Source organism: Cuculus canorus, chromosome Z (assembly GCF_017976375.1).
Source record: "Cuculus canorus isolate bCucCan1 chromosome Z, bCucCan1.pri, whole genome shotgun sequence".
NCBI classification, from domain to species: domain Eukaryota; kingdom Metazoa; phylum Chordata; class Aves; order Cuculiformes; family Cuculidae; genus Cuculus; species Cuculus canorus.
The window spans coordinates 37,667,294-37,685,767 of NC_071441.1; the positions used below are offsets into that span (position 1 = coordinate 37,667,294).

Below are 18,474 nucleotides of genomic sequence, written 5' to 3' on the forward strand. Positions count from 1 at the left end.
CAGCTAATCTAATTACTTTATAAATGTCACTGTTGATTTTAAGGAAAGGCTGGAGCCTTTAGTGGAAAATAGAAGCTCTGAGCAAAACACAGGCAATATTTTTAATATATAGTTACTAATATTTTGCTGAAACTCAAGTAGTTATAGTGCAGCTGGCAACAAGAAAACAGAAAGTTGGAAGGAGACCTAAAAGATATTAATGAATCTTTCATATTAATACCAGTTGGCACATAATGAAAACGTCACACAGATCATTGTTCACACTAAACAATACCCATAGCTGCTTATGGATGAGCATGGTGAAGAAGAGAGTGAGCTGTAGGATAAAATGTAGTCATAGTCAACTATTTCTAATCAGCCTAAGTAGCAGATTCAGCTACTGAAGACACTTTTCCTGAATTACACAACATATAGAAGGGTTACCTGAGAGGAACATAACTGGAGGTATGCTATATCACTATTCTTCTGCTTATTAGGATAGCTTCAATTAAGGCCTCAAAAATCCTACTTGCCAATATCCTCTCATCCTTTATGAAGTAGGAGCTAATATGTATGGAAATCCTCCACAGACCAAGTCCTAGTACTTACTGTAATCAAGTAAAACCATCAAGAAATGAACATTACCTTTTTATGATATAGTTTGATGCTTCTTTTGCTGAAAATAATTACAGTAAAACAGTGTGTAAGGGTGTGTAAAATGTTCAGGGGTAGGGGACAATATATTATCCAGTGTTAACTGTGAACTTTAAACCTATACCTAGTGCAAGACTATGTTTTTCCTAGGTACTCTTTAATTAAATTATTATTATATCAGGTTATTTGCTTTCATTATAAGTTTATCTTCCCAGCTTATACCTTGCTATCCTTATAAACATGTCTAAAATAATGCAAAACAAGGAAAAGGATCACAATGAAAATTAATCTTCTGAGTTACTTCTGCACATTGAGCCAGGGAATATTCTATAACACTTATAGCAATTGTTTCCAGTCTTGCTGCTTTTGAATAGCAGCTACTTGCAAAGCAGAAGGAAAGACTTGAGTTTCAGGAAGTGTTGCATTTGGCAGCTAGTCACTGCTAATAAAAATGCTGCACACAACACATACACGTTGATTTTGCAGCTCAGAACAAAAAACACATCACTTTCTTATAGGTATCTAAGTATCTGCCACCAGAAACTTGAAAACAGCATGAATTGCCATTAGTAAACAAAATCCTTATCATTCATAAAATTATTCATTTTCAAAAATTGAAAAACACAGTATGTAACATGCCAATAACAGACTTGTCTTCTCTGGAAGTGCTGGGCTTTTAATGAAAGTCAATTTTTTCAAGTACAATTACTAGTAAGTCAAATTGGGTAAAAAACTTATATAATTAGACCAAATTTTAAATGCAGTACAGAGTTTGCACTGCAACAGATGGACCTAATAAAATTTTATTCAATAGCATGTGATAAGTATGTTCTCACAGTATTTTTGATATGCGGGAAATAAAACTAGAACTCAAATGCAATTATGCTGAAATTAGGACTTTCAGTTACAGCTAACATATCTGTTATGTCAGACTGGATGTCTTTGGTGTAATGGAGACAGTCAAACACGTACACCATTCTCCCCTTAAACCCAGGTACCCGACAAATTCTGTGACAAAAATAATCCTTCCTGCAGATAAGATTTTAGGGAACAACATTCTATGGGAGCTGAGCAAAAAAGCTCTCAGCCCTGTAGGGAAGTCCTTGGGGTACTGGTTTATGAAAAAAATGGACATGGAGCTGGCAATGTGACCTTGCAGTCCAGAAAGCTAATGGCACTATACATCAAAAGTAGTATCATCAGCAGGTTGAGGGAGGTGGTTCTGCCTCTCTACTCTGCTCTGGTGGGAATCCACCTGGAGTACTGCTCCCAGCTCTAGAGCCTTCAGTACAGAAAAGACATGGACCTGTTGGAGCAGGTCTAGAGGAGGGCTGGTGTGAGGTTCGGAACACCTCTTGTATGAGGAAAGGCTGAGAGAGTTGGGATCGTTCCGTCTGGAGAAGAGAAGACTCTGTGGAGACCTTAGTGCAGCATTTCAATAAATAAAGGCATAAGAAAGATGTCGAAAGAGGTTTTTTATTAGGACCTACAGTGATGGCATAAAGTGTTAATAGTTTTAAACTGAAAAAGCATAGATTTAGATTGGATATTAGGAAGAAATTTTTTACAATGAGAATGGTGAGACATTGGAACAAGTCACCCAGAGAAACTGTGGATGCCTTATCATAGGAAGTATTGAAAGTCAGATTGGACAGGGCTTTGAAAAAACTGGTCTAATGAAAGATAACCCTGTCTGCGGCACAGGGGTTGGGCTAGGTGATCATTGAAGTTCCCTTCCAAACAGAACTAATAAGCTAAGTAAGTACTAACACAACTTCTCTCTTCAAGTACCTTCTGTTTGTGTGTCCAACAATTCTGAAACTAGATTTCACACTGGGTACTTTACATTAGTCCGTTACTTTTGCACACCGAAATTTTCTTAAAGTTAGAACTCCTATAATGGACGTATCCATTCCATAAACACAGCATCTGTGATTTCCATAGCTATTATTTTCAGTGGATCATATTAGACTACAACAGAACTCTAGAAATAGAATTTCAAGCAACGTCAAATGAGATATCTTGCAGAAGTTTATTACATGAATACCAACACCCAATAAACCAAATTTATAACTGCACTGAAAGAAGGTTTGACAGGGTAGTTTAAAATAACCTGATTTCCATATGCCATCTTTGATTTACTCTATTTTATCATATTTGAAAATCTTTGTACTAAAAAACAAATTCGGATCTTCCACTATTCTGCTTCGGACAAATGACAAGTTTTCTTGGAGTATTTTTAAACTCTCTTTGTTCCAAGACTTGCTTAAAATTGTCATTAACACCTAGATACTGACTCATGAGAGTTTCATTTTGGATAGTAATAGAACCACAGGAGTCTGAGACTGCAATAAATAACATGTCTAATACTCGCAAAATCTCTTATTTCTAAAGAAAGAATTCCAAAATGTTAAAAAGGAAAGAAAACATTAAAAGTGGTAGTTTTTATTTGGAAGTCTTGAGGAGCACATCTTTTGTTGCTTTGCTTTTTTAGTATGGCTGACTTAAGTCTCTTTTCCTACTGCACAAAACTGTGGTCACCTAAAATAAAAAAGCAAGATGTAAATATCATTTTCCCTAACTGCGTACCTAAGTTTAGCACTGTTTAAATTCTCTAATTTCAGTCTAATTCAAGTCTAAATTCTCAAAGTATTGACTCTATTTAGATTAAAAAATATTGATTTATTAAACAAAATATATGTGTAAAACTATATTTCTGAAACTCTACAGTATATACACATATATAAACAGATTATTAAATAGCAAGCAATGTGATTTTTTATCCAGCAAACTCATTGTTAACTAATATGGAAAACTTCAATAAATATCCACAAATTCTGTAATAAGAAAGTGTTAGTAGAAGACCTTTATGATCATTCTGCTGACAGTATTTGTCCATAGTGCTTAATCTTTCAAATATGACTACATACACTCTTATATTATAAGACTGGCTAGTTCAGCATTTCCAGTCATGTTGGTATTTAAATTTGTGAACAGGTAAAAGCTTAGAAGATACTCCAAAAAAAAACAACGGAATTGCTACACTTTCCCTATATATAAAGCTGTTAAAATTTATCTAAACTGAAAATCCTGAGGAGGACAATTTTCTTGAAGAACAGAAAGCAAATGCAAATAACCAAGTATGTGTTCACACTTAATATAGTTAAAGAACTAAATGTGTTATTCGGTTTTAACAACACAACAGATCACATTCTTCTTCTAAATTAATCCTTCTCCTCTTATAAAATCAGATCTCTCTTTAAGATGATGATTTATATTGCACTCTTTCAACTACTATGTACAATGCCTTCATCCTGAGGGCATCTATCCCCATGTAATAATTTACTACAGTGAATATTTATCTTCAGAAGGTCTATATGTAAATTAATGGCTGTTGCGGTGGACTTGAAAGCAAAGGCGGTGATTTAAAATGTCCAAGAGCATCTTATAAATGCTCTACTGCTCTTTGTTTTATCTATAGTTACTGGGAGTAACTACAGTAACAAATGAAAAAAGTTATGATGACTGATGTGCTTATGGCCATTTATGTTTTCCAGAGTTTTCTATTCAGATGAATAAAAATAATTGTTCTGATATTTAGTAGTGATTTAGAGACTTTTGATCTTCAGAGCTGAAGACTAAGCAGTACTTTTGTAGTGTAGGAAGGAGTAGAATCTGTGGAAAGAGGAAAAAAATACATCTCAGGTTTCAGATATGTAATTCAGCACAAATGAGTTAAATAAAACAGCCAGGTTTGGCTTTATTACAAAGATGCTCTAATACCTGACCCTGTGCTATCTTTCAGAAATTCTTTTGCCTCATTTACACAAGAATAGAGAAGATATCCCCTCTCCAGTCTGCTTTTCAAAAGCAGATATTGAAGGTATAGCATAGCAGTACAGATCCAGGAAATCCAGGAGTGATTCATGACTCAGCCTTGTCATAAAAGGTATGGAAATAATTTTTCTCTAGGAACACAGAAAAGTGTATCCCTGAGCTGCTTTGCCCCAAAGAAGTACAAAGCTGACCTGTGCCTGACAGGGTGAAATGCAGATTTCAGGCAGCTTGGACATCATTATCTTTGACTCCACGTTTCCCAAGTATTTAAATACAACTTCATTAAGATGTTTTTCATGAGCATCTCCAGAACCAAATTACCATAGAATCGTAGAATCGCTTGTTTGGAAAAGACCTTTGAGATCATTGAGTTCAACCATACCTGTCTACTACTACTGATCATTATCTCAGCTCATGATCTCAGCTTTTCCTCCATTCCTGCTCTGCATTTTAACCACTGTCGCTACCATTATCAGAACTTGGCAGTTTTATAGCAGACTTCACTTTAGAAGCAGGTGGCTGGAATACTCAATTGCATAGCTTATGGGCATGAAGGAACAGAAATCCAGAGTCAGGACATGGAAAGTATTCTGCTGCCACATCCTGTTGCATTCCTTTACATTTATTTTTCAGCTGATCTTGTAGGACCACTACATAGACTGGTTAAATTAAATGCAACTAATGAAAAGATACTATAAAATTCATTCCATGAAACTTTACTTATACACACAAACTTTCAAAGAGATTTAAACAGACCCTATAGGGTATTTTGGCTCAGGAAATTTTGCCTTTGTTTCTTAACATGTTTTACTAAATAACACTCAAGAGATTAACAGTTACCTAATCAGGTAGAGCAAACTAAAGTCATACGTAAATCTTCAGGTGCAGTCCAGTAAAGGCAAAAGCAGTGACTTTACTACAAGAATTTTACTGTGGTTACCCAATTAGAACAATTAGTTCATTGCTGCAGATACACTGTTAAAGAATGTCCCAGCAATGTAAAGAGCATTTCACATATATACTGCATTTCTTTTTAAGGAGCAGAAGCATTTCTGCAGCAATTCAAATTCACCAACAGTAATCCCAAGCGAGGTAAATAAATCTGGAGAATGAAAATAATCTTTGCATACATTATCTCTGAACTAATTTAATGCATGTACAAACACACTAGTAATTTTTTTATACATTTGCTCAATATCAAGTATTTTAGTTAGGATCCAAACTTTTGTTTTTACACATTTTCACTTTTGGTCCTATTCAGTATCATGACAGACAACTACAGTTTAAGAGTATACTGCTTGTGCTCTTAAAAATTAATATTCTCAATGTATGTCTGCATTTATATCCAAGATAGCAGGAATTTTACTGCAAGTTAATACACACCCCTTTCCTTTAGGTCTTCAATGTATGCTTTCATAAACTCTTTCTCAAACTGTTCCCGTTCCCGTTCACTTTCTATAATTTCTTCAGTGTCTCCACATACGATAGTTTCAACCGGGCTGTCCTTGAGACTTACAAATCTAGAGAGAGATTAACACAAGAATACATGCAACAGACTACTGAGTGTCACTGGCCAACAGGAATGACGTTCCAGAAGTTGCTACCAAATGGGGGAATTTAAGGAATATTTGCTCAATTTTAGCATTACAACATTGTTAGGATCCACCTATTAATAGAGATGGATAAATAATAAAGATTTTAAATTGCACATTCTCTATGCTCCACCTTCCATATAATAGTGATCAGATTTATCGCTTTCTTTTCATCAATCTATGTAAATCATTCTTTGCACTAACAGGTATACTTCTTTATTATGGAACTTCTGATAGACTACATCGTAATTTCACATCTGCTAATGAGCAGTGTGATCTCCGTGCTAACAATACTGCCTAGCAATCTTGAATTTTGCCAGTATCAATTAGCTGACAATATACACCTCCATTTTTGGTTGTTGTTTTGTTACTTCCTTTTTACAATGCACAGCTAGATTCACATTATGTCACGTAAGCAAATTTCATTAATGTATACATGGCAGGTGAAAAACTAGATGGTTACACAAATTATTTACATGATGTGCAAATTAAGTGCACAACATTCCAAAAATCTTTAGTGATTTTCCCATTCCAAGAAGAAAAAAAAGATCAATACAATTGTTACTTTTAAAAGAACAAAATTTCTAAGAAGTCATATGGCTTTTCAAGTCTCATGAGCTACTGTGGGTCTGTGGTTGGTTGACCTTGGCTGGCCAAGTGCCCTGTAAGCAGCACTATAACTCCCTCTTCTCGGTAAGACAGGAGGAGAGTATAAGAGTATAAAACTCATAGGCTGAGATAAAGAGAGTCTAATGAAGAAAAGCAAAAGCTGTGCATGGAAGTAAAATAAAGCAATAACAATTATTCTGTGCTTCTTTTTAAGAGGTGGTGTCCAGCCACTTCCTGGGAAGCAGGGACTCACTAGCAGTTCCTTTGGAAGACAAATACCTTAAGAACAAATTACATACCTCCTTTCTCCTTTCTCTTAACTTTCATTACTGGGTATGACATCATATGGTATGGAATATCCCTGTGTCAGTTTGAGTCAGCTACCCCAGCTATGTCAACTCCCAACCTCTTGATCATCCTCAGCCTGTTGGCATTTGTAGGGGAGAAATAGCTTTGATGTTGCGGGATCACTGCTCAACAGTAGCCAAAAATCTTGGTGCATTATCAACACCATTATATCTGCAAATATATAAGCCCAGAACTATAAGGGCTGCTTTAGGGAAAGTTAATTCCATAACAGCTAGACCCAGTATAGGGTCTCAAGTGGTTTCATAATCAAAGATCTGAACATTGCCTGTAGATATGCAAGATCATTGTAGTTGCAGACTAAAAGACCTCCTTGTCTTACTGTGCATGCAGCAACAGGGTGCTGTTTCACAACAAAGAATAACTACTCCACTTATGTGTCACTATTTCACCTTTTAAATTCCTGTGCGTCCCACTTCCAGCAGCATACATTTGATAGCATTGAGCTTATCAACAGCAAACTGCTAGACTTCTGGTCCCACCTTGGGACATGGCTTTGTTACTTTATAGTTAGAGTTTCTATGACCAAGCCTACACAGGAATAGGCACACACATGCACAATATAGGGAACCAGCAGATGAACATCAGAAAACTGTGGGTCCTCTGCAATTTCCAGTCTCTCTAGTGCCTTCTTAAAGGCTCTGATATAAACTAGGTCAGAATTTGACCATAAGGTATGATAGAAACTCAGGCTTGTGAAAGTATTTTTTCTGGATGAATCTACCTTATCTTCTTAAAAACATATTCCTTTGTCTCTCACTTTTACTTACTTCAAACCTGTAGTTGACTCACAGACAGCTGTAGGTATCTCAACCAAGTCATCACCACTTACAACTAGCAAACTGAGTTTTGGCATATTGACTAAAGCTCGTGGAAGATAAGTCAACTTGTTTTTCTGTAGGAGAAGAGTCTGCAGTTGATCTAATCTGTAAAAATGTAAAAGATAAAGATAACTTTAAATTTTTTTCAGACAGGAGCGTCTATCCCAAATAGCAATACAAACTTAATCTTGTGTAAAAGAAGGACAATTACATGCACATCTTTGGCTTCTCAAAAAATACTCATACCACACTTTGATGAATTATCCTCACCTTTAATGGAAATTTCCAGTCACGGTTCAACATTATAGATATTAATATCATGCCTCTGACAAGTACTTAGAAGCATGCCCAAGATAAAAGGTTATGAAAACTACTGTGCTTTTATACAAAAGATGTTGACAAAAGCCTTACCATGTGTACACCAGAACTAATGAAAAATATGGGTCACCAGCTCACGCCTTTGCCTATATACTGGTTTCTATGAAATAGACCCATTTGTGCTAGGCAGTATTTTCCCATCTATTGTTTTTCCCTAGTGATTAGTACTGTGGAGAACAAGAGAAAAAACAGCTCCTGGTCATGCCTTTTGCAAGTTGTCTCACTGAAATTAATTTAATGCCAATGTTTTGTGGAGGAAGGCATGGGGCTTATTTTGCTATTATTTGCCCTTGCTTTGACAAAGGCAACAGTAATTTGTGGCTAAGCAATTATTCCTGGGATTAGATAACAGATGAAAAGTATAGCAAATTGATGAAACAAGTTTGTCGCATTTCACAGAATCACAGAATTTTTTGGATTGGAAAAGACCTTTAAGATGATCAAGTCCAACTGTAAACCTAACACTTCCAAGTCCACCAATGGTCCATTCCTAAAACAGTGTTACAGGCTGCTGTTTATCAGGACCACATAGTTTATCCAAATTCAGGGAAAGATATTAAGCAAGGCTTCAGTTTATTACCAGTTCATCTTTTTTAACCACACACTTCACAGCAGTTCATTAAGATTCTTCAACACGACAGGCATTGAAATCATGAGTCTGAATAAGAGGATCAGTTTACTGAGAGGTGGATATCCTGACATGTTCTTGTCTTTAGAATGTAGATGAGCACAGGACATCTCAAAATTCAAAACTCAAAGTCAAACAAATAAAACCTTTTTTTGTGGTGTCTGATTATGATGCTTTAGTACTGCGTCTGGCAGCTCTACCATATAGAGAAGATGAAATGTAGAAAAGGAGTATCTTAAAGACAGGGAAATATATATAGTTTACAGGGAAAGAATAGCTCTTAATTTGAGTGAGTATCCTTCCATAAAATAAAAAATATGTTCTTCAAAGCTCTTTGAAGGTAATCAAATCTCTACTTATACCCCCTGGAAAAAAATGACAGTTTTACGCTGTTCTGACAAGAACCTTGTTGTCAGAGAAATCTGTGATTTCCCCATTTCCAGAAAAGTCTTTGCAGCACAGGTGTTGCAAAAGCTAAAGTTAAATGCATTTTATGTGACGTTTCTTCTGCCTTTATTCCCTGATCAATAAACAATCCATATTATTTTTAATAGATTTTAGTTAATATGTGTTTTATATTATGTATGGCTATGTAAAATTTTGTGAACCAGGTTATAAAGGCACTCCAAAGTGAATAAATAGGCCCAGGGCTAAGAAAAGTATTTTCTCAGGCTAGTAAATCTCATCAAAGGGATGAGCATGATTTTTTTTTTAAAGGAGTTCTACTGAATCTCCAAATTGAGAGAGTGAGTGTATGTGCTTACAGGCACTTGTACTTAGAGTAGCAGGGGAGGATTTTTTTAATCTTACCAATGTTTTTCTGCTTTACTGACAAAGTTCACCAGGTCCTTCCAGTAGCTTAAATAAGTCTTAGTTCATCTAACCTCCAGAAAGATACTGTTGCCAACCTCATATGAGGAGCCCCTTTGCTAGAACCAGGGCACAGTATGCCCTATGAACTTCCTTAACAACAATGCCTGCATATAATGACAAATTATCAAGTATGCAGCAGAAATTGAAATTAGGTAACTGAACAGTAGGGGCACTGACTGTGCAGTCTGCCATCAAGGGCTAGAAAACGTATTTTCTGTTCTCCAACCTGGTCCATCAATAATTACAGTAAAGCTTACATACGAAACTATCTGGTACATTTCCAAATAAGATTTTTTTATATGATTTTTCTTTTTTTTTGCTGATAGTTCATAATTCTGTCAATTAATTAAAACCTAAATTACCTGTCTATGTCTTCTGGGAGATCTTTCAGGTTGTTGCTGCTAATATCCAACCACTGCAAATTAGACATCCGGAGTACACAAATTGGGATAGAATGAAACTTGTTTGCTGACACATCCACAACGGTGACTTGTTTCAGGTTACTTAGCTAGAAAGAAGTGGTACTTTATTTTAGATACATTTTGCAAATACAAGAAGACATTTCATTCATCAAACATTCTTAGTCCACTCAAAGCACTTAGAAAAGTAAGAATTAAATAGTTCTTTTTACTGAACATTTTGCCAGCTTTGTCTCTTTGCCATCATGTTATATGAAAAAGGATTTCAGCAATAACCTTCCAAAGTGTTCATCACCTTTCCAACATTGTCACAGTATTGGATGAAATTTTCATTCCTAAAAAACTCTATAGTTTCAGACCACACCAAGGCTGGAAACAAACAAGTACTTGATTCCTTCCTAGGTTACATATGAACCAGGTTCTGAAGCAACAAAACACAGTTTTAATAATTAATAGATGCCAAGTTACTATTCTCAAAATCAGAGAGTTTATAACTCCTTCAAAACTACATAGAATTCCTCTGCTATTACTCTGTTATGCACAGACAACATATCGCTAGGACACCCTTAGAAAATTAATCTGCCAATTTGAGCCAAAGTTTAGGTATTATTTATTATTTATTAACTATTAGGTCCTAATTCACTATACTTTATTAACAAACTTCTTCTTACTGCAGTATTACCAGACTTTCATCTTAATTTGACCCTTGCCATTTAAAATACTCTCACAGTTTGGTGCTGTCTCAGAGCCAGTTCGTTTTGGGGTATTTTGGTGGTGACTTTTTTTTTTTTCTGATGGGATGTGGGTTTTCCATTTGGTTGTTCTTTTTTGGTTTTTTTGTTTTCTAGATACAACCTTATATTGCTAACAGACCTTAAAATTTGGGGAAATCTATTTAGGGAGATTTACTAAAGTTACCACATCACAAATAACTACACAATTAAGTCTACCTTTCAAAACACAACAGAGGCTCAGAGTTTCTCAAGTCAAAGATGTAATTTTGAAATCTGACCATCACTGTATTAAAACAGCCTTGGTGAGGTATTAGCATAGAAATGTCTCACTCCTGATTCAGAACAGGCAAGCACACATTTTATTCTGACACTTCTCACTTCCAAATAGTTTTGTCATTTTGAGGACTGACTGCTATCAATGAACACTCACACCTACATTATAAATTTTCCAGATACTAAATTTTTTTTCGACTAAACAGAACCTCCTCTTGAACAAGGAAAGCAGAGACACTCTTTTAGATCATAACAATGGGACAATAAAGAATATAACTGGCACTGTCTTTACACTGCGCGTGCTTTATGGTTTCAAATTATTGTCATGATTTTATAACCCAAGCAAAGGTTTCAAGGTTTTCTGCACTCAGAACAATTTGCTAACACTGCTTCTACGTTTCATTCAACAAACACTCCTGAAAAGGAATTTAGCAGGCATAGAATTAAAACAATATCCTACAGGCTTGAAGGCCACCCTGAATATTCTCAAGCCATTCTCAAAGAAGAAAAGCACAGTCTCTAAACAGCAAGTAGCAGATTATTTTAAAATAAAATTTTAAAACTTACTGTTCACCCAAGTTCCTAAACACTTTGCTTTCACAAGCAGTTATCTGTCAGGCCATAGCAACTGCGTACCATTAACAGCAAGTGGTAAAATGGTATTTCTTCAACAGCTGAAACTAATTTGGTAAGTTTTTCTGGAAGTGCTTTACTGTATTAATTATTAAAAATAACATAAATATAGCAGTATTTTTTTAATAAATAAAGCTGTTTCTGTCATTTTTCATATAGCATTGAAAATAAATTATTTTAATTCTTGATTAGATGAAGTTCTACGTTTTTCTGGAGTTTGTACTCCTATAAAAATGTACCAACAAAATATAAAATCACGGACTCTCTTGATATAAAGTTTGGTTCAGCATGCCACAGAATACATGGAGACATACTGTATAAGCTGTAAGCCCTCAGCCCTTTTTCTTTTAGGGCAAAATTTCACAAAACCTGTACATTTTCTATAGTACATTGAAACCTAAAGGGGTTTTTATTTATTATGTCTCTGGTATGTTACTAACAAACACCTCTGATACACAATCCATTGGAAATCATAGCAGCCTGTATTATATTTTATGAAGAAAACCATGTGTATTTTATTTCTTATTGGAGGATTGATGGTTTTTTTGCACCTTTTATAACATTTCATTTTCCAACAAGCATGGCTCCCTTGTCACTTTAACATTATAATCTCTTTTTACTTGACGTTGATTTTTTATATTTCCCGATATTATGTGACTTTGAATCAATCAGTATATAGGCATTATGCAAGTTCCATTTTTAAAAGTAGCTATATTTGATAGTCTAGCTACCTGGGCCCACTTATTGTGATCCTTATGTTTAATTACTCTTATCATTTTTATTAGACAAACTGACCCATTTTGCCTATCTTAATAATTTTGATCATACAAATTATCCAGATGACACAGTAGAAATCCACTACTGTTTTATCCCTCTGATGGTTAAACCTTCAGCTGAAAGAAAAGGACACAATATGCTGGGCTGAGAAGTCAGTTGATTAATGGGTGAATTTTTATTTCTGTTCTATTCTTTGCCATGAAAGGGATTTACTGCTAAAGTTGTATGCAAATTTATCATGACTTGCCTACTAATTAGCACCAACAAACGAAAAGGTGTAAAGCCATATCAAACCACAAAAATGATATATTTTTCAATGGTATGTACACATTCTGAGTGCAGAACAGCATCTCATCAAAGTCAATGTATGACAAGACGTACAAAGGATTAACTCGGAAATGTCTATCAATGCATTCATTACAAACATGATTTTGCCCAGAAATTTCCTTTGAATTGAGTCTGAAATTTGTACCACTTCATTAGGATCAGGTTATCATGTAGGTTTTCTGCCAAAACAGATAGATTGGCATTCAGCATCTTATTAACTTGCTGAAAACAAAGCTCTATGCATGACAAAGAAGCGCCCTATGTGCAAACTGGACAGTTACCCCTTCGGATCTCACACATTCAAACCAAATCTCTAGCTTTTCTTTCACAAACCTGCAAGAGTAACCACTTCTAGAATCTTGTTGACAGTCATGGAGAAAAACACCAAATCAAGAAACAAGGTATAAGTATCTTTAGAGGCAGAAGATATCTTAGATGAAGATATAGTTGTATTTTTATAAACCAGTCCGCCATTTGACTTCCCAAGTAGACTCTTAAAATTCAAGAGGCAAAGTCATTTAACAGTCAAGCCCAACTATCACCAATGGGGTACTCATTCACATGTTTTGTGAATGGCTATCACATTAATTTCTAACAACACTTCATTTGGTGGTAACATGTTAAGCTAAATCCTAGAAATGCAAGTGGAAGCAAACCTTCAGTCAAATAGCATTATTCTGGTTTTACAAACAGAAATCCCATTTCTTTTGCAGAGTTAATACACAAACAGTTGAAATTATTCTGATGCCAAACTGTTTACTATGATGTTCAACAATATCCCCTTTCATTTTGGAGAATTACCATCATTTAAATACCATGTGTTTATAGTCTAATAGAGTACTTATAACCATGATGATCTAAACATAAAAAGTTCATAGAAAGGGACTTTGCTTTTTATTACAGCAGTTTTTTGTGTGCACAAAGCTTTCATCAGGTCTACAAAGAATGAGAAAGCTGGTTGCATATACAGTATTCAAAAAAATATTCATAAGTGATTGCTGAACTACATATCAATGAAAGAACTATCTTCATACAGTTAAAATCCATAAGAATGTGGATCATGTGTTTAAATTTAAGTATAGGAGTTGTTCCAAGGCAGTAGATGTCACATACATTAAGTACCTGAGTAGTGATTTTCTGGGCTGAAGCAAAAACAAGCCTGCTGCCTCAAAAATAATAAATTAGTATTGATTAGTTACATTAAACTTTCATAGTATTACTGATGCAGCTAGATGTGGTCTGCATATACTATTGTACTTAGCCATTATAAAGCCATCTCACCCTCAAATCTCCAAAACTTGGAAAATAAGAACACACATCAGAGGTGAAAATTAGGTTCTACCAACAGTCAATTACAGGTCACTCATCAACTTCAATGGATCCAGTAGCTCACTTTGGGAATATACTGTTTGTATGTCTAAAGCAAAACCATTAGGAAAGAAAGAGCAGCCGTGTCAGTAGCTTATGGTGACCTCTTCAGTACTGTTTAATAGGAAGTGTCCTTTGAATATATAAAAAATTTTTTTTAAGATATATTCAATTCCTTCACCAAGAGATGTCCAAAATTGCCCACTTTCACAACAGAATAGAGACAAACAAAACTTTTCAGTCTCTGCTCCAAAGTATAACAGCAACTGAAGTGATATTATTCAGATGGTGCTATCTTGATTGTGATTTAAACTTATACAACAATTCTACTTTTCCATGACAATACACTGCAGCCTGAGATTTTAAAAACTACGTGTGTTCATTTGGGCTCATTCTGAAACCCCAAGAAAATTACCATTTCCCAAAGTGAGGCAAAGTGAAAGCATCAAGAAGAGAAAGGTAATTTTATTCTGTAGCAGCTAAAAGAACATATTATAAACAAAGATGACAGCAAAAATAAAGAATTATAAGACACAGGTTGATGGTTTTGTTTTGCAATGATAAAGTAGTGACCACTCACTTTAAAGGAAAAATGTGAAGGATATTTAAAGATCTAATATCAGTAGAGGAGAACCAAGTGTGCAATATTGAGAGAAACAAAATAAAGAATAAAAAAAAATATGTGAGGAAAACATTCAAGTGAAACTAAGAACGTGGTCCTATGGTTCTAACCTATTACAGTAGCCCCATTTTGATGACTGATGATGAAATCATTTCACCTTACGTATATCAATGCTGGGCAATGACAACAGATTTCTACACCAAATGGAACAGATATTGCCCAACAAACTTGGAAATAAGATTTTCATGGAATGTCAGCCAGAAATCAGCTTGCTTATAAATGTAAGTGGAATTGTGCTGTGATCTCACCTGGGAACCTAGGGTGCTGGCTAGTGGACCTTGTCAGTAAATTACATCTTTGACAGTGCCTGGTGGAACATGGACTTCCCTTCTTCTTTGGCTGACAGATGAAGAGCCTCAGCTGGGGGAATTACACTTCCTCATATTGTACTGAGATTATTCCACTAGACTTTAAACAAGATAGCATGATTTGGTTAATACATATTTTTAATTTATTACTGAATCTAATCAGTGTGTTTTCTGTAGGGTATTTCATTAGAGCAGCAAGATATCACTGTGGGAGTTATATAAACGCCCTAATTTACACCTAGTGTGCTGCTCTAACAAAATGCATTGCAAAACAAAAAACAAAGACGGCTGCTTGGAAAACAAGCACCGCAGCTACTCAGACCCAAGCAGTGCCCATACCGGTCATCACATGCGCTGTTCCCAAGTGGATGATTACTATGGTTACACCCACAATACTGCTGTATCTGTTGCAGCAAGTACTGCAGCTACTCAGACAGTTACTCAACACGTATCCATGCCAGTCATGCAAGCACATTGGCACATACTATGGATGTTTTAACACAATTTGATCTAATTGTGGCAAGCACAGCTCCCGTCAACATGGACACTTCTAGTCAGTCTGTACTAGTTCCTGTTGCTGAACACAGACACAGAGATAACCACCTAGTCACTATCCATGGATGAGGTGCAGATAGGATTTCAGCAGTTATGACGGTGAGCCTATTCTAACCTGGTTACTTTGGTGCTGGGACAATAGGGCAAATAGTTTCAAACTAAAGGGAAAAGAAGCCAAGCACCTGGCATCCCTGGCTAAAGAAGCAGGCATTATTGGATGACTGGAAATTGGGATGGAGCCATAAGCCTCTGGAAGAAACCTTGGGCAGCTGTGAAGGAAAGATAGCCATTTAAAGAAGATACCTAAGTCCGTCTTAACAAGTGGACCAGCATAAAGAGATGTATCAGATACTTGAGACAACAGCTCTATGGGATATGATTTACAGGGATTTGAGTGACCCATGAACACCTGTAGGTCCACATCGCTTATAATGCACTCAATCTGTGTTGCAGAAGCTGGTGAAGTATGCATCACCAATGTATGCCAATCAATGGCAGTATTTACCATGGTGGGAGGTATGGTACCAATGGTTGACTTTATTAATCACCTCCTGGATATTGGGGACTGCCTCTCTTCCCCTTTAGAGGTCTTTGTCTCAGCTGTGGAAAAACTGTCTGAAAGATTTAAGAGATCTGAACAAAGGTCCAAACACTTATTCAAAGAAATATCTGACAAACTATCCCAGATGGAGGAGAAATCCTAGTCCTCATCTGCAGGGATCCACATCTCAGACATTAATAGAAGATATTCTCATACAAGACTGGGCCAAGGGAGACAGCAAACACCACAATGCACCCTGTGGTCTTTTCTGCAAGACCATTGGGAAGACATGCAGGATTGTTACAGGAAACCTAGAGCCATGGGTCTGTGAGCTAAAAGGAAACACACATGGAAGTTCTCTTAGGAGAAATGTTGCTCCTGTCTCTGGGGGCAGCTCTCTAGACATGCTAGATTGGAATCAAATCCCTGTCTATGAGAGGTGGATCAGCAGGATAGGTCTCAACTGTCTGTGAGACATATAAATCCATTTCTTGATGGGTATGATTATCAGAATTAGAGGGGTCTTACCTCCAGCCAGGTGGAGGAGAGGGATGAATATATAGATGGACCCTTGACTGAGGGGTGGATTTGACCAGTGACACTACTGCATAGTTGATTCATGATTGCAAAACTTGTGCCGCCATAAAGCAATTTGAACAGTTAAAACTTTTATGATATGGGGAACAGTGGTTGAAATGTAAATGGAGACGCCTGACCAATTGACTATAGCACACTTCTTCAGACACCCCAGGGTAAGCGTTATGTGTTTATGATGGCAGAAGCAACCACTGGATGGTTGGAATCGGTTGAGCCGGCCCTGCTCAATCAGACCTTCTACATACAGTACAAGGAGATAAGAGTCCCTGTGGAGAATGAAAAGAATTAATGGGGAAAATCTGTTTGGGACTTTCCTGCTTTGGTCAAAGGCAAACCCATTCATGGGGTTGCTTTAGCTCAAGGGCCTGGAATTACTTGGTGGGTAATGATGAAGGATGATATACATGTGTACATCAAGGGAATCTGACTCTGGATTAGAACCCTCAATTTAAACAATATTATGTTAATTGCTACATAATATTACTAATGATCACTAAGTGTTTTTCAGGATAATGAGCTAGCTTCATCACTTGAGCTTGATATCTCTGACCTGATACAAGTGGGCACAAACTGCAAGGAATCCTAACACCATCCCTCCTGCCCTGAGAGACTGCTATCATGGATAGAGACCCACAATCATGAGTGCAATGAAATACTATAGATAAATCATAGATTTGTAGTCGATATGTAGCATCTATATATATAAATGTGGATACATGTATTTGAAGGTACAAGCAGCTGTGTCCCGAGCATGACGTGACTTTTTAGCCTAGTGACTACCCCCAAGCTAACAAGCCATTGCTGTGTAGAGAGACCACTGCTCACATTTATTCTTAAGTAAATTAAGGTCATCCCAGAGTCGGTGGCTAATAGGGTTACACCTGCTGGAAGGGGTGAACAGGATGGGTGACCCAGCCTGACCAATGAAGTACCCCATGCCATACATGTCATACTCCGTATAAAAGCTTAAGGATGACAAGGGTCAGTCACTCTTCTTTGGCTGACGTTCTGGGATGACCTTGCCTGCCTGTCTGTTCTCAACCCATCCATGTGTTCCTGGATCCAGCTCCAGAGTTAAGCTCCCACCTGCTGCTAAGTCCAGTCTGGGACCTTCCCTGTGCATACTTAGAATTGTGGAATCATACAATGCTTTGAGCTAGAAGGGTTCTTTACAGGTCATCTAGTCCAACTTCCCTGCAGGAGTGGGAACATCTTCAAACAGATCAGGTTGCTCAGAGTCCCATCCAGTCTGACCTTGAATACATCCAGGCATAAGGCATACATTACCCCTCTGGGCAACCTGTTCCAGTGTTTCACCACGTATATTTTAAAAAATGTCTTCTAGATCTACTGTCCATTACTTTAAAATCCACTACCGATCATTCTATTACTACATTGCCTGAAAAATAGACTCTCCTCATCTTTCCCTTTAAGTACTGGAAGGCCGCTATACTTGTATTTATTTTATTATTTTATTATGAATATTGTTATCTTCTTTTCATTACTGTTCTTTCATAGAAGCT

At 36.4% G+C, this 18,474-nt stretch overlaps 1 protein-coding gene across 3 annotated transcripts in view; it reads right to left on the reverse strand.

The window, feature by feature from the left end:
- Positions 1-1,501: 1,501 nt before the first annotated feature.
- Positions 1,502-18,474, reverse strand: part of LRRC2 (leucine rich repeat containing 2) — a 62,350-nt gene continuing 45,377 nt past the window's right edge. The window contains exons 6-9 of one of the 3 annotated variants that reach the window (XM_054055194.1): positions 10,100-10,245; positions 7,808-7,963; positions 5,854-5,990; positions 1,502-4,308 (exon numbers count right to left, since the gene is read on the reverse strand). In XM_054055194.1, coding sequence (XP_053911169.1) covers positions 4,259-4,308; positions 5,854-5,990; positions 7,808-7,963; positions 10,100-10,245 — 489 coding nt within the window. In that variant the 3' untranslated portion in view covers positions 1,502-4,258. The remainder of the gene's footprint in view (positions 4,309-5,853; positions 5,991-7,807; positions 7,964-10,099; positions 10,246-18,474) is intronic. The other 2 variants (XM_054055195.1, XM_009561623.2) reach the window with 2 other exon arrangements.